We start from the raw sequence: 16,510 nt of genomic DNA, 5'->3' as shown, positions 1-16,510 counted from the left end.
AGAAGGAACAACTGTGCGCGTGCTGCAGCAAAGAGGAGTTCTCAATTCGATAAAGAGAACAGAGTACCAACAGATGACCAAAACGATAGTGATGAAGAAGAGTTTGTGGACAAACATGTTTCTGACATATGTCAAGTTAAACTTAACACTGAAAAGGAAAGTGCTAAGCTTTGTGGATATTCAACACCAAGATGGGGAACTATAACTAATGAAAATCCAAGTTCAAATGGTAAGGGAGAAGTCCATCAGATCCTTTAGCACCCTATTCTTGCTGAGGAGGATTGCACTATTTATTAGCTTTAGCCTTCAATTTCACTCTATTTTTTCTGTTACAGCTCTCAAAAATCATCACACAGTTTATTCCGTAATGATGTTGCTCCTCTAATTGTACAAGCCAAGCCCACGTTTCTGTAGGTGCTGGTTTCTTGATTCTAAAGTCTGTTTTTTTCTAATGGTACCTAACTGAAAGCCAGCAGTCACTGACACTCTTTTATTGTACGAGGTGCTTTCCAATAACGAGCAGCTTAGGTGAAAAAGCAGCACTTCAAGATGCGTGGATCCAGAGTAACATGTGGAATAGGAGACTTAAGCCCTAATGTTGTACTCTAAGATGTGTTCCCTAACCTGAATTGGCAACATGACTATTTTTTTCCACTATTAACCTTTTCGTTAGTGCTTTTTGTTTGTTTGTGGGTATTTTTGTGTGCTTTTTTTTGTCTTAGTTTCTAATTTTTATGGAGCAGTGGCTTTAGCTGGAAAGAAGGGAGAAGCCAAGTATTTCTCAGTGCAGACGATAACAATTCTGTCTCTGTATTTGTAGAGAGAGACTGTTTTGCAGGTACAGGATACTTCACTGAGACTGTATTCTAGATAAACAGAAAACCTGACTGAAGAAATTTGTGTCCTTCCAGATTCCTGGGCATTTCAAGCAGTGACTCCTGAACGTTCTTGGGAAGAAGACCAGCAACAGATAAGTGATGAGAACCCTGTACAAGTTCCTACAGAGACAGACTACATAGTTATCGTGGATCGCTATGAGCTCAAAGTATGTCTAATTTCAGCTTTTTTTTTGATGCTCAAATAGGACATATTCCTGCGACATGTAAAATTGCAAATTAAGCCCATTGTTAACCAATGCCAATTAAAACAATAATTGGAAGGACATATAGATAGTGAAATAATTCAGCCTGTAATGCACTGTGACTGTTTAGTTTCCATACTTCGTGTAGATTTCTGTAGGCTACCATTTGCTTCTGGTCATCTGTAGTTTAGGAGATAGATTCTTTGCCTAATTTTTAAGATAAAAGGCCTTGCTGAATTTTAAAATACCACATTGACAACCTGCTAGTACTATTATGCATATCATTTAATGATTTGTAATTTTAATGATGGGTTTGAGGGCTTTTATTTGGGGATTTTTTTTTCATGCTTTGATGTATTAAGAACCTGAAAAGGATCCTTATTTCTTGCAGTGATGATTTTAAACCTGAAGTTAGCAGGTTGACGTAAACTAGCTAGCCATGGAGAAGTGACTACTTTTCTGAAATTCCTTGAAAGTGCAGTATTAGAAGTTCTTATATTGTGTGTGTGTGTGTGTATATATATATATACATGAGGGAGGCAGAGTTTGCTGATAAGATGATAAGCAGCATTATTTCCAGGGGGCAGTAGTATTTCCATTTGGTATGGCTGCTCCCTAAAGCTACGTACTCGCAGGCTCACACAGCTAATGGACAGCTGTGGCAGTGGAAGAAGGTGCTGCCACTAGCTTGTCACTGTTGCTGTGCCAGAGATTATCATCTCTGCATCTTTGGTAATAGAAATGACTGTGTGAGAGAGAGGTGATTGCTACAAGCAGTCACTTTGCTATTTACCCACCCCTGAATTTAAAGGTAGGACTGAGCAAACTAATCCACCTTTGCTCTGGGCGTTTGAGCAACCTGTTCTGCCAGCAGAGTTGTAGGCATGGCACACGTGGGTAAAGGTAATCACCTAAGGGTGCTTCCTTTTCCAGCTGGCACAGCTGTATCTACAAGATCTGCAGCCTTTTTACAGTGCCCCGCGCTGCTGCAACGCTTCTCTAATGAAATGCAACAGTGGCTTCGCTGTGGCAGCAGCTGTCCTACAAAGAGGATCGTGTCATTCCCTGCTGCTTTGGGAGCAGTCGACTTGCAATTGCAACCGTTGATGTGATTGATTAGTAGTAAAAGATTGTCCGAAATTTCAGCCTTTCCTTTCTCTGAAATATGAAAAATTAACTCATATTTTCCCTGCTGAAATCTCATGGGATATTTAATCTGTTCTCTGAAGTGTCACATTTTATTTAATAGCGTAAGAAAAAGTAGGCTGTCACTTGTATTGTTACTGTTCAACCTCTGAAAACATATAGAGCGTATTCAAAGGATCTTATACTATTCTAAAGTTGTTGTTTTGCTCCATTGTTGTCTTCAGAAACTGTTATGCTTTGTCACTGAGATAACGAAGGGATTTGACATTTATCACCTGGAAAAAGTATATGGCGTCATTAATCAGTGTATTTACAACCATAGAGAAGACTACGACAAAACCGATTTGGTGGAGGTAACTTTTGTTTTGAATTCTAGCACTTTCTGTCACTGTTACACAGTATTTGTGTGTTCTGGGATATCGTGGTTGTTTAGCATTGCTCTTTACTGCTTAGGTGTCTGTGCACAGACAACAACAACAGTACGACTTCTCCCTTTCAGTCTGGAAGACGTTTATCCATCTTGCAAAACCATTGTTATATTTGGCATAATTGTTGGCAGTTTCTGCAGGAAAAAGCTTGAACTTGAAGACAACGGGTCCACCCACACAGCCCTTTCAAAGCAGTTAACTTTAGTCTGTCAGTAGTTTTCCTTGAAGAACCATTTTGGGAGTGGGAGGACTACGAAGGGAAGGTGCTTTTCTAAGTCTTTCACTCGCTCTCTCTCCCTCTACAGCCAGTCATACACGGTGATAGCAGTCGTTCATCCCTGGAGAGAAATTTAAGTATATAACAAGAGTTTGAGACTTCTCTCTAGTCACACTCTAATCTCTTTTTAACTAATGCGCTTGAGCATCTGTAATTGGGGAGATTTCTGCCTGTGCCAGTTCTACACTGAGTCAAATTCTCTGGTCTCTTCCTGTAAAAGATGATTTCTGAGTTGTCCGAACTCCTCCAAAATCTGCGTGAGGCGTCCATGGTCCAAGTCAGGTGTTCCCAGTATACGCTGGATATTCACTCTTCACATTGAAGATCCTTGAACCCATTTATCTTAGAGTTGCTTGTGCTTGAGAACAGATAAAATGTGTTGTGCCGATCAGTCTGCCTTAAAAAGAGAGTGCCTCTTTTTTTTAGGCACTGGTCATCTCAATCTCTTTTTCCACATCTGATAAAGAGTTAGAACGGACACTCTGTTCTGCCTGTGAGAGGATTATTTAGATTCAGGGAGGCCGCTCCTGAAAAAAAAAATGAGATCTTTTAGCTCGAGAAGGGGTTTATTTCTAATCTCATGGCCTGTGAACTTTTGTAACTTAACATTTAATTTAAGTATTAAAAGTTAAGTAGCCTTCTTGGTTTTCTATTTCTTCCTTTAGCATAGGCAAACAAATCTCTCCTATTCAGAGTGCACTGTACAAGTTAGTCAGGAGCGTGCTCTACTGTATGGAGAGAGAGAGAACTTAAGGAGTAATTATTCAAAGTCCAGAAATTAACTTGAGCTTGTTGTGGCTTCTCAGGAACTGTTTCTTCTTTCTAATTGTTGTGAAACCACTGCTGAGAGAGATCCATATAGTTGATATCGTCCTCTCTATTTTGGATGTATAAGGATGCCTCTGAAGCTAGAAGGGGTAATAGGCCGTTGTGATGGTGGTAGCACACTGTTTGCTAACTATTACTAACCATGTATTACAAATTATTTATTTTTATAGTAATAGAAAGTGTTCTTAAGCTTTCATTTGTGCTGACTGCTATTTTGTCTTTTTTTTTCTTACTAGGAAATTAAGAAAGAAATCTCAGCCTTCTGGTCCGACAAGTAGTCTTCAACATACTTAATTTTTACTCTCCATAGTCTTTTGTTGCACACTGTTCGGTTATTTGTAAACAACTTAGTAAATAGTATCTCATATAGGTATATAAAATTTCATATATAGGTCTTTTAAGATATTTTAAATAAATTTGTTTATTTGATCTTTCTTAAACATATTTAAGTACTTTTATTTCATATTTCTGTTCTATATATGTAGCTATCTATTTATTATCATATATATATATATATATATCTATATATATATATATAGGATAATAGAGAAGTGAGAAACAAAGGAAAGAAACCAAAAGCACCTTCCCCCCTATCCACCCTCTTCCACCTCCTCCCGCCGAGCGGCGCAGGGGAACAGGGGAACGGGGGTTATGGTCAGTCTACAGTGCTTCTTCTCTGCCACTCCTTGGTCACTCTCGTCCCCTGTGCTGTGGGGTCCCACCCACGGGATGCAGTCCTTGCTGAACTGATCCGGCGTGGACTTCCCACAGGCAGCAGCTCTTCCAGAACTGCTCCAGATATGGGTCTGTAGCACGGGGTCCCTGAGCACCCCCAGACCCCTCTGAGCCCCCCCAGAGCCCTCCTTAGGGCTCTCCCCTGCACCCCCACATCCCTTGGGAGCCCTTTGACCACCCCTGAAGCCCTCTGAGTACCCCCAAACCCCTCCGAGCATCCCCAGAGCCCCCTAAGCGCCCCCGTAGCCCTCCTCAGGGCTCCCACCGTTACCCGCCAGCCCCTCAGGAGACCCCTGAGCATCTCCAGACCCCTCCCAGCACCCCTGGAGCCCTCTGAGCACCTCAGGAGCCCCCTAAACCCCCACAGCCCCCCCTCAGGGCTCCCCCCGTTACCCCCCCTGTTCCTCAGGAGCCCTCTGAGCGACCCCAGATCCCTCCGAGCACCCCCAGACCCTGTCCAAGCCCCCGGAGACCGCCTCAGGGCTCCCCCCATTACCCCCCCACCCCTCAGGAGACCCCTGAGCACCCCCAGACCCCCCCTCGCCCCCTCCCGGCCCCTCAGGAGCCCTGTGAGCACCCCCAGACCCCTCAGAGCACTCCCGGACGCCACCCCCTCGGCCCCCCCACGCCCCTCGGAGCCTGGCCCCGACCCAATCTCCCTCCCGAGCCCCTCCCCCCCCCCCAGGTGACTCCCACCTGGCAGCCACACAGCCCGGCCAGCACCGAGGTGTCACTTGCGCCAAGGGGGACACAGAGGGGACGGCACTGCCACCGGGCCCCGAAAAACCCGGGGACAGAACAATAATGGATGATGCTCAGAGGTCCTTACAGGGAAAGTGAGCTTTCTAGAAACATCTTTTACCCTGATCTCCTGGGAGGCAGCAGACTTCTCCATGGGTTGGGTCAGGTTGGCGTATGCGGCCCTCTGTTCTGCTCAGAAGGGAGTCACTTATGACAGTAACCCTTCTCTTTTTCTTGATGGAGGTGGTCGTGATACTGGGGAAGGCTGACTTGCCCTAGAAAACCCCTCCAACCTGGATGGACCTTCATGCACATCATCATTTGTGTGTCCATTAGTTCCAGAGTCTGTTGTTTCAGGGCACCTGAAAGGAAGGTGAGGTAGGCAAGGAAGGGTTCGCCTGCTGCTCCGAGCAGATCTAAACTTCCATCCCTTCGTCACTGAGATGCACTCCTTCTGCCTGATGGCCAGAGGGTAGGGGATCCTCCATTTCCTCTGCTGTGTCTGCCTGACGCATCTGTCCCAGGGCTGGCAGAGTACAGTTCAACCTTCTCCGACTCCCTGGTGCTCCTCAGCCTGCCCACCTCCTCCCAAAGCTCTGCCAGGAGGCTGAGCAGTTCTTCTACCTGGGCGCACCTACCACAGGTGGACTCACAGGATGGGATGTCAGGAAGAGTTTCTTCATGGAAAGGGTGGAACCGGCTGCCCAGGGCACTGGTGGAGTCCCCAGGCCTGGAGCTATTAAAGAAATGCGTGGACTTGGCGCTAAGGGCCGTGGTTTTGTGGTGGGCCTGGTGGTGTTAGCTGACGCTTGGACTTGAGCTGAAGGCCCTTTTCCAAGCGCAAGGGTTCTGTGACTCTTTCACTGGTTGAGTAGGCACCATGCAGTCACCGGGCCCAGGGAAAAGACGTCCTTGGTGGCCTCCAAGTTAGCTCAGCGTCATGGCACCGAGTCACTTTGAAGGAGCTGCTGGAATAACGAGACAACAACCTAGTTCTATTAAAATATATATTGCTCTTTTGAGGACTGCTGCGGGGCTAGCAGCACCACAGCAGTGGAAATCTCCGTCCTGACATTGCGTTATGCCTTGAAGTCAGGATCAGGGTGGTTTGAACTGCCAGGGAACGGACCATGGGTTCCGGGTCTTTCTCTGAAGGCTGGAGGGCTGCAAAAGAAAGAAGAGCAGAGATGAAAACCCACTTCTTGCAGAGATCCCCAGGCATCCCCTGCAGAGCATGCCAGCCCCACTCGACTCTTCCCCAGGCCAGGAGGAGCAGGAGGGACAAAGGAATCCGTTGAAAGCTGCTGCTCAGCAATGTCCCAAATGCAGCCACCAGTCCTTCCCCACCTGCGCACCACAGGTCAAGTGGGGCACCTTCACAAGCTGGTTCCCTCACCACCTGCCTCCATCCCTTGGGAGGATTCACACACTCCAGGAATCTCCTGGACTCTTTCCTCTCGCTATTGTGCTTCCCCATGAGAGCAAGGGCTAGCAATCGTGACCCTGCTCCTAGCTGCTTGTAGGCTGTCTCATCTCCCTCTTCGTCCTGGTTGCGTGCTCTACAACAGGCTCCCACCTTCTGTCAGCCTTACTGCCCTTTCCCCTGACTCTTCCTCAGGGACACTCAACCCTTTCAGCGGCACTGCCCAGCTCCAGGCTGGGAGGCCATTCCCTGACACCACGGGCTACCCCGTCTCCTCTCCCTCGTTCCTATGGTTGCATTGCTCCTCCGCCCCGAAGCATTTCCCTGGAGCAGGGCAAGGCACGGGGGCCTCTGCCGCTGTCCCCCCAGCCCTAGCACACCCCCCACTGCCCTCACTCACCGCTGAGGATTTCATCCAGCTTCTCCTCGCTCTGGTCCTTGCAGTAGCGTGCAGCAAGACCTAGACACAGAGAATCTTATCAGAGGCCCGCTCCCCAGCAGCTGCCTGGGGGGCATGCCTTCCTCCTCATCCCATTCAGAAGGATCCTCTGGAGTGGAAGACTTCTCAAAGAGAAAATAGCGGCTCCTCTGGGCGGGCGGTTGCGGCATTGTGGGACGTGGGCTATGCTCGGGGACTCCTCGAAGGCCCTGTGCTCCTGCCCTGTCCGTCACTGCCGTGCACCGACACTGAGCGTCCGAGCCATGGCTGTGCTCTTATAAGGTGGAGCCCTGGGGTGTCACGAAGTGACGTCACAATGGGTGCCCACCCAGCCCAGGCACGTGCCACAGTGGCACCCATTGTGACGTCACTTGGTGACACGCCAGGGCTCCGCCTTATAAGAGCGCAGCCGTGGCTCGGACCCTCAGTGTCGGTGCACGGCAGCGACGGATATGGAAGGAGCACAGGAGCCTCAAGGAGACCCTGAGCGCAGTCCAAGTCCCACAATGCCGCAACCACCCACCCAGACGAGCCGCCCTTTTAACCTTGCGAGCTCTCCCACTTCAGAGGCTGCTTCTGAATGGGATGAGGAGGGAGGCATGCCCCCCAGGCAGCCCAGGCTGGCCTGGCAGGAGACCTGGTCTTCTAGGGGCAGCAACCAGCCAGCAGAGGACAGCTTGCTGGCAGAGGACAAAACCCCAGTCAAGGCCATTTTGCCGGTAGAGGACAGCAGCCTGGCAGAGGCCATTTCTCAGGAAGTGGGCAGCAGCCCGGCACAGGACAGGAGACCGGTAGAGGACAGCTTAGTGGTTGAGGACAGCGGTTCGACACAGGATAGCAAGAAGAAGTCGCAGCTGCTGGATTCCAGTGAGTCTTAGGGATGGGGTGGGGAGGGTTGGGGACACAGAGACCGCAGCTTGACTCCAGGACTCCTTTCCTGGGTAAAGTGGCGCTTGGGCTGACGGGACTGAGCTTCCTCCGCAGCACCACAGAATCCCAGGACGCTCTGGGCTGGGGGGGACCTCGGCGATCACAATGCTTCCCCCCAGCCCATGCTGCCCAAAGCCCACCCAGCCTGGCCGTGGGCAGTGCCAGGGAGGGGGCACCGCAGCCTGCGCCAAGGCCTCACTGCCCTGGGCGTGAAGGAGAGAAATCCCTGCCTGGCCAAAAGAAACCTGCCCTCTTTGAGGTTAAAGCTGTCACCCCTTGTCCTGTCACTGCAGTCCATGATGAAGATCCCCCTCCAGCTTTCCTGGAAGCCCCTTTGGGCACGGGGAGGCTGCAGCGAGGTCCCCCCGCAGCCTTCTCCAGGCTCCACAAGCCCAGCTCCCTCAGCCTCTCTTCCCAGCGGAGCTGCTGCAGCCTCTGGGCATTCCCGCGGCCTCCCCACGTCCTTCTGGGGCTGGGGCCCTTCCTCTCCTCACCCCTGCATTCAGCCCCTCTCTGCAGCACTCTTTGCTTTCGTCCTTTCCAGGTAATATATGGAAACTGCGCAGAAACTCGGCTGTGCAATCTATCAGGGCATATGTCAGACGGAAAGAAAAGGTAATGGCAGCTACTTGCATCGCAGCAGTGCTCCTGGAGCTGCCCTCCAGGGGTCCCACACAGCCCCAGACCCCTCAAGGCTTTGGTCCTGATGGCCGTGGGTGTCCCCCTAATGCTCTGTTGGTGTCTTTGTGGCTGCCAGGGCAACGAGGAGCAGAAGATAGTTTTCCTCATCGAAATCTGCGATCTGTGCAGATGTGTCACCGAGAAGGGTGTGCCGATGAACTTGCATGGCTTCTGCAGCAAACATAAGCTGGTGGAGCACATCATGGTGAGAGGATGTGCAGCGGGTTGGGGAAGGGGCAAGGCCCCCCGGCACCAGCCCCCTGGGAGGCAAGGGCTGGGGCAGCGCTGGCTCTGCTGCTGCTGGGTGCCGGCGGCTCCAAGGTCTCATCCTGCTTGCGCTCTGCAGGTGCTGATGGAAAAGGAGCCCGTGGACAGCTTGCGCACAGAATTCTGGCAGATCGCCATGGAGACTGTCGCCCTCCTCAGGTGCGTGCCCAGCCCCTGGTGGCAATGTCCTGGTGGCCCTGAAGCTGGCAGGGAGGCTGCCCGTCCCTCCCAGGGATGCCTGGCCAAGGGAGGTCCATGTCCTCCTTCATAAGCCTCGAGGCACTGCATCCAACAGGCTCCTCTCTCTCTCTCCTTCAGCAACACCGTACCAACAGCACTGCATGGCAAAAGGGAGAGTCTCCTGAACGTGTGCTGCAAGAGCGTCTTCTTTCTGCCTCCGGAGTCGGACATGCCAGAGACAGAAAGAGCGCTCTACGCCAAGGTATGTGCTGGGTGAGGTACCGGCACCCCCAGTCCTGCTGAGCTGCTGCCTTGCTTCCCCGTGCTGACACAACCAGAGACCAGTGCAGGGCCGGGGCCCAGATTTGCTTTCCCAGCCTCACCCTTTCCCCTTCCCGGGCATGATCCCGTGCTGTAGGATGTCTGCACGCAGCGGCTTTTTAGCCCCAAAGCCACCCCTGAACTCCAGAGGGGCTCAGAGCCAGCTCCTGAGGGTGAGGAGGGCCACAGAAATAATTCGATGCTCTTCTGTCCTCCCTGCAGACTATGGATGCCTTGGACACCATGCTGGAGGGCTTCGTACTCAGCTGTCCCATCACCAGTTTCAACACAGAGATGCAGAATATGTTGAAGGTTTGGCATTTGCAAAGAATTTCCAAAGAATCCTCTCAGGTCACATTTGCAGACCACTGTCAACCCCCAGCAACTTCTCTCCTCGCAGGTGATGCTGGACTTTGCTGGCTCCAAAAACTCAACTGTGCGTGAGAGAGCTGTGAGGAGGATTGAGAGGCTGATTACTTTCATCCGCTGGTATTTGGTGACCAAGGTAAGGCACAAGGAACCCTCCACCCTTTCCTGCATCCCAGAGCATCCTGCCATGCAAGGGTGCCTGTGAGGCAAGCCTCGATGTACGTGAGGGCCTCAGCACTGTGAATCGAGGGTCTTTGTCCCTCCTTCACCCCTGCTCTTCCCTCCCCAGGCCCTGCTATCTCTGCCTCCACTAAGCCCTTTGTCTCTCCTCCCTTTTTCATACAGATCTTAGAGAACTTTGAAATCTATAGCGAAGATGAGCCCAAAGATTTCAACCTGTGCATCCCCATCCTGGGCAAGCTGCTGGGCCACCTCTTGCTTTTCAGCAGTGGCGATGATTCCATGGGACACGCAGCTTTGAAAAGTCTTTTTCACATGTACACAGTCGTCACAGAAGGAAGAGGTAAGAAGGTGTGGTGGGCAATGTCCATCTGCACACAGACATCTGCTGGTTTGTCTACCTGTTCTCCCCGAGTATTGTGAAGGATTGTTTTTGTGCTTGGTGGAGGCTGCCCACAGAATTCTGCCAGGTTCCCTGACCTCCTCTGCTCCTCACAGCAGCTTCCCGCAGCATTCTGGCTATCGTTTTCCGCAGAAGCTAGACACTCACCTGATGTCCAGGAGCAGTTCTCTGCTGCTGTCCTTCCCAACCCTCCCCAGATCACCTACCACACTATTTTGTGGTCTCCCCCAGTCTAAGCCATCAATCGATGAGCACTTCCCAAACCACATCTTCCCTGAGGAGTGAACAGCAGAGCCAGCCGTGCATCACCAGGGATGGTGACGCCCTCCAGAATGCTCCCTGACTGTTTGCTCCCTGCCGTCTTAAAGGCAGGTGTCAGGGGGCTTCCTGCACGTCCTGACCCCGAGCAGAAGGGGGTCTGTGACACGCTGCTACCCCCACAGCACCCAACGCCATTGCTTCTCCTCCTTCTGCATCATCCCTGAGGTCCCTCTTGCTCCCAGCACTCCTCACCTTGTGCTTTACATCCCTGCCCATCACTCTCCTCGCCATGGGTCTGAGCCTCCCTCCTCAACCATTCCTAGTGAAAGTGCTTTTCAATATTTGGCAAGCTTGTTGGCAAAGATGCTCTTCCCTACTGACTCTTTGGTGTTGCCCCCTGTTTAGAATGCATATTGAGAGAGGACATGGAAAAGTATGCAAAGAGACACCAGAGTTTGGAGGATACAACATTTCTATTTTCTATAACATCAACTCCCTGTGAAATTGCCAAGGTAATGAGCTCTGGCCTTGCTGGGGATCTTGTCCGCAGCATCAGCAGGCATCTCGTGTAGGCAAAGGGGTCCAGAACCGGTGGGGCTGGCACGGCCTCACTCGCCCTGGTGAGAGGGTTCCTCTTGTTCCCCGAGGGCCCTCTCTCCAGAGCTGCCCTTGCTGCTCAGCTAAGCAGCACCCTTGGGACACTCAGTGAGGCATGTCTTCCCTCCTCCTTCTTCCCACAGGGGTTTGGAGGACATCTCTTCCCTGCTGAGAGGCTGGACATCATCCTCACAGCCCTTGAAGCTTTACAAGACTCCAGCATCCATGACAAGCAGGGGGCCTTCAGTGTGCTGGACGCAGCCTTGGAGGACGCTGGCTACTGGCTGACAGATGTAAGTGGCCTGTGGCCATGGCCCTGCCCTTGAGCTCTTCCAGGCGTTGTTCCTCTCTCCTTCCCTGCCTCCCTCCCCGCCTCCCTCGCACATCGGGGTCTCTTGGGCTCCAGAAGCCACCTGAAGCCAGCAGAGAGCAATGGAAGGGGCCAAAGTTTGAGTGGCAGCTGTGGCAATGGCTGCGGTCTGCTGGCAACACCATTCCCACTTTGTCCCCCAAGGTGCCAACGATCATGGAGTGCATCAGGAAAAACCTGGGCAGCATCCACACAGCATCGGCGTGGCAGTGCCTGGACTCCCTGCTTCTCCAGCTGACCAACGTGATGCCCAGGAGTGAAGTCAAGAACCTGCTGCAGTTCTCTCGGCCACGTGGCAGGTCCTGGCCTTAACATCCTTGAGGGCTTGTTCCGCGTCGGGAGATGCACCTGGAGACTCTCTGCTTGCCACACCAATGGCAAAGGGCAGGACATCCCCAAGGAGCACAGCCCTCCTTCCCACCAATGTGTTCCAGCCCTACTGGGCCAGCCAGGGCTGCAGCAGCCCAGCTGTCCAAGGCAGCCCAGAGTCCCCCTGCCCCCAGGGAACACCAGCTCAGCCCCCTCCTGCCTGCCCAGGCTGGGCCCTCAGTGCTCCCCAAGTCACAGGGGCTGCAGGACAGCCTGGGTCCTCTGGGGCTGGCCCAGTTTGTGGCCCTGCGGCTGAGGCAGCCTCACTGACAGAGTATTCTGGGCTTGCAGCACTGACCTGGGCATGTGGGAGGTGATCCTGGCCATGCCGCAGACCTTGGAGAAGGTTTTAAACATCATGATGGAAGACTTGCCGCTGTGCAACTGGTGCACCGCAGTCACCGAAGACACCTGCATCTGTCGCTTGGCTGTGAGTTCCCAGATGAAACCTTGCTCCCAGCAGGGCTACGTGTGCCCCTTCAGGCACACAGGCACAGCCCTGTGCCCGTCTACCCCCAAACTGCCAGCTCCCGCAGGACGTACGGACACATGGTCCCTGGGGCCGGCAAGCCCCCGTAGCTCCCCGCGCCTGGTGCCTCTTTGGTGCCAGCTGGCGCTGCCCCATCCCTGCCCAAAGGTGGGAGAAGAAGAGGCTGCAGGGGGCCCTGCCAGGCTCTCACTGCTCTTTCTTGCAGATGCTGGCCCAGAATCACATTTCTGAGGAGGACTTTGGTAACCCAGTGCACCTCCAGAGCTACCTGAAGCACCCAAGCCCAGAGATGCGCTTTTTGGTTCTGAAAGGGCTCTGCACCGTGTCAGAGAGCCCTGAGAAGGTGAGCGGGCCATCGTCATGCAAAGCCATGTTGGCAGCCTGGGGCTTTGCTCTTCTGCCCTCCCGTCCCTCCCCGCTGCCAGGAAGCAAGGCAGGAGGCTGGTGCTCAGGAACCAGAGCCCTTTGCCCAGGGTGGTCTCTCACTGCCTCACGGAAGGGAAATGGTGTCTTTCCTACAGGCAAGGAAAATTCAGGTCTTGCTGCCAGACATTGTGGAGGCTCTGCAGGACACCAACACAGACATGCTGATGAAGGCCCTGCCTGTGCTGAGAAACGTGATGGCTCATGTGGAGAGGTGGAAGGCCAGTGGCCCGGCTCTGCAGCTGGCTGAGAAGCTCCTGCCACTCTTTGACCACGTAAGTGTGCTGCGGGAGCCCGAGCCCTCAGCTGGGCCCCCTGTAACGAGGGCTGCCCTTCAACCCGGCCCTGTGGGCAGCACTCAGGCAGGGCCTTCCCAGTCTCCTCGTCAGCCCAGGCGCTGGGGAGCTCTACTTGGGCATGGCTGGTGCGGCTGGTGGCGAAAGTGGGTGGCTGGCGGGCAGCCTGCGATGGCAACCGATTGCGTTGCCCTTCACGGGCACCAGGCCTTGCAGCTGCCCCTGAGCAGCTCCTTTGGGAAGGATCCAGAGCTGAAGCATCTCACAGTGCTTGGAGATCCCTTCACATCAGTCAAGCTGATGCTGAAATTCCTCCTGTCCTCCTCCCTGCCAGGAGTCCAGCCAGGTGCGGGAGCACTCCATCTGCCTCTTCCAAGCTGTGGTGAAGGCTGTGCTGCGGCAAAGGAAGAAGGAAATTAAGAGGACAGTGCACAGGAGCCTTCTCCCACTCTACTTTCACATGAGAGACCAGAGTGAGAGCGTAGCAAAGGTACAGATCTCAGAGCTGAGCAGTTAGGTGGGCAAGGGTGTGCTGATGCCACAGGGTTGCTCTGGGGGATCACAGAATTTCTAGGTTGGAAGAGACCTCAAGATCATCGAGTCCAGCCTCTGATGTCTGGCTGTGATCTCTGGGATCTCTCTCATTGTGAGCTGCCTCCGATGGTGGCTGTCCCGTGGCCTTGCCTTGGCCACTGAACCCAGTGCACGCTGCTCCCCACCACAGCCTCCCATAACACGCTGGGAAAGGCTCGCAGCCCTGCCAAGAGGAGGGGACAGAGGGTCTCCTTCCCAAGGCTGTGCTGCTACCTCCCAACCTCTGCTGCTCCGCAGGCCTCTGGGGAAGCTCTCGCCGTGGCTGCAAAGTTTCTGCGACGCAAAGAGCTCAAGCGCTTGGCCAAGACAGAACAGACGTGGAACATCAGGGAGTGCTTGGTAAGGACCCATCTTGGTTTGCCCCAGCTGGGCAAACGTGCCCGGCCAGAGCCCGCTGCCTGCAGCCGCATCCTCGCTCCCTTCCTGCCAGCACAGAGCCCCAGGGGGCTGTTCTGCAGGCCCCTCTGCCCTCCCTGCCCCCAGGATGCTGGAGGAGACCCTGGAGAGGGTGTGCAAGCCCCGTGACCCTGCGTTCTCTCTCTCTCCAGCTGCAGCAGGACAGAGGCAGAGTAGAAGAATACCTGCAGCAGAGCCAGCCCTACCTGCAGGCCACTCAGACCAACTTGCGACTTGAGGCCGTCAGATTCATTGGTGAGCCCAGCCCCTGAGTCCCTCTTGGGGCAGCCTTTGGCAGCCCCAGGCACAGCCCTGTTGCCCCCAGAGCCCCCCGACTGGGCCCTTGCTCCAGGGTGCAGGAGGGGGCACAGCCTGGCTGGCCAGGCCAGGGGCTGCACTGCTGGGAGCGTGCTGGGGAGCGGGGCTCTGATAAGATTCTCTGTGTCTAGGTCTTGCTGCACGCTACTGCAAGGACCAGAGCGAGGAGAAGCTGGATGAAATCCTCAGCGGTGAGTGAGGGCAGTGGGGGGTGTGCTAGGGCTGGGGGGACAGCGGCAGAGGCCCCCGTGCCTTGCCCTGCTCCAGGGAAATGCTTCAGGGCGGAGGAGCAATGCAGCCATAGGAACGAGGGAGAGGAGACTGGGTAGCCCGTGGTGTCAGGGAATGGCCTCCCAGCCTGGAGCTGGGCAGTGCCGCTGAAAGGGTTGAGTGTCCCTGAGGAAGAGTCAGGGGAAAGGGCAGTAAGGCTGACAGAAGGTGGGAGCCTGTTGTAGAGCACGCAACCTGGACGAAGAGGGAGATGAAACTGCCTCTTCCTGGCCTGGGGAAGAGTCGAGTGGGGCTGGCATGGTCTGCAGGGGATGCCTGGGGATCTCTGCAAGGAGTGGGTTTTCATCTCTGCTCTTCTTTCTTTTGCAGCCCTCCAGCCTTTATGTAACGACCCGAATCCCACGGTCCGTTACACGACAGTTCAAACCACCAAGATCCTGACGTCAAGGCGTTACAGAATGTCAGAACTGCTATCTCGACTGCTGTGCTGCTGTTAGCCCCGCAGCAGTCCCCAAAACCCTTTTGTAAATATTACTATAAATCTTTAAATATTACCCATTTTATAAGTATGACTAAATTCAGATCGAGTTGAGACTTCATTTGTAACAAGCCTAACGTTCAGCTCTCCAGGAGTAGACCCAATCTTCCAAGTTCCTGTTATGGGTCCCTTTTCTCCTGACCCATCCTGGAACCTTCAAAGAATTTCTGAATCCCTGGAACCCTCTAAAAGCTTCCGAATCCCTGGCTGTGCCTGTATCTAGAGGTGTCTAGCAAGTGGTTAACCCACCCAGTGCCTCCCAATATTGCTTAGAGGCCCCAGCACCCTCCCAGTGCCCCCCAGTGTTGCCCAGAGCTCCCCAGCACCCTCCCAGTGCCCCCCAGTAATGCCTATGGACCTTCAGCACTCTCCCAGTGCCCCCCCAGTATTGCCCAGAGCGCCCCAGCACCCTCCCAGTGCCCCCGAGTAATGCCTATGGACCTTCAGTACTCTCCCTGTGCCCCCCCAGTATTGCTCAGAGCCCCCCAGCACCCTCCCAGTGCCCCCCAGTGCTGTCTTCAGCCCCCTCAATTCTGTTCCAGTGTGCCCCAGTAATGCCTGGAGACCCCCCCAATTCCCTCCCAGTGACCCTAGTGCTGTCCTGAGTGTCCCCAGTTCCCTCCCAATGCGTCCCAGTGTTGCTTAGAGCCCACCAGCACCCTCCCAGTGCCCCCCCCCCAGTAATGCCTGCGGATCTTCAGCTCTCTTCCAGCGCCCCCCAGTGTCGCTCAGAGCTTCCCAGCACTCTCCCAGTGCCCTTCAGTAATGCCCAGAGACCTCCTGTAGGCATTACTGGTGGGCACTGGGAGAACACTGAGGGGCTCTAGACAGCAATGTGGGGCACTGGGGTGTTATTGAGGGGCTCTGTGCAGTACTGGGGGGCACTGGGAGAGTACTGGGGGCTCTAGCTACTTCTAGGTGGGTACTGGTGGCTCAGGGGAGCACTGGGAGGGTACTGGGTGGTCTCCAGGCAGTGCTGGGAGGCACTGGGAAGGAATTGGTATGCTCTGGGCATCACTTGGGGATGCTGGGAGGGTACTGGGATGCACTAGATGCGTACACTGGGGACTCTGGGGAGCACTGGGAGGAACTGTGAGCACACTGGGGCACGGGGGCCAGCACTGGGGGTTACTGGGAGGGTACTGGTGACCTCTGGGCAGAACTGGGGGACACTGGGAGGGAGCAGGGGGGTCTCTAG

General features: G+C 53.9%; 1 protein-coding gene across 1 annotated transcript; it reads left to right on the top strand.

Moving 5' to 3' along the window:
* Positions 1-7,515: 7,515 nt before the first annotated feature.
* LOC140000174 (maestro heat-like repeat-containing protein family member 7) lies at positions 7,516-15,355 on the top strand. Its single transcript, XM_072029955.1, has 19 exons — positions 7,516-7,965; positions 8,573-8,643; positions 8,786-8,914; positions 9,056-9,135; positions 9,295-9,418; positions 9,700-9,789; positions 9,878-9,982; positions 10,192-10,369; positions 11,096-11,202; positions 11,431-11,580; positions 11,802-11,956; positions 12,318-12,456; positions 12,722-12,859; positions 13,038-13,214; positions 13,570-13,725; positions 14,067-14,168; positions 14,378-14,480; positions 14,675-14,734; positions 15,144-15,355. Exons 1-19 carry the CDS (start codon positions 7,551-7,553, stop codon positions 15,269-15,271), a joined length of 2,607 nt encoding a protein of 868 aa, XP_071886056.1. The 5' UTR covers positions 7,516-7,550; the 3' UTR covers positions 15,272-15,355.
* Positions 15,356-16,510: the final 1,155 nt, after the last annotated feature.

The sequence above is a fragment of the Anas platyrhynchos genome, chromosome 33, assembly GCF_047663525.1.
Source record: "Anas platyrhynchos isolate ZD024472 breed Pekin duck chromosome 33, IASCAAS_PekinDuck_T2T, whole genome shotgun sequence".
Lineage (NCBI taxonomy): Eukaryota > Metazoa > Chordata > Aves > Anseriformes > Anatidae > Anas > Anas platyrhynchos.
Note: the sequence above shows the minus strand (reverse complement) of the source record. Positions and strands in the feature narration are given on the sequence as shown.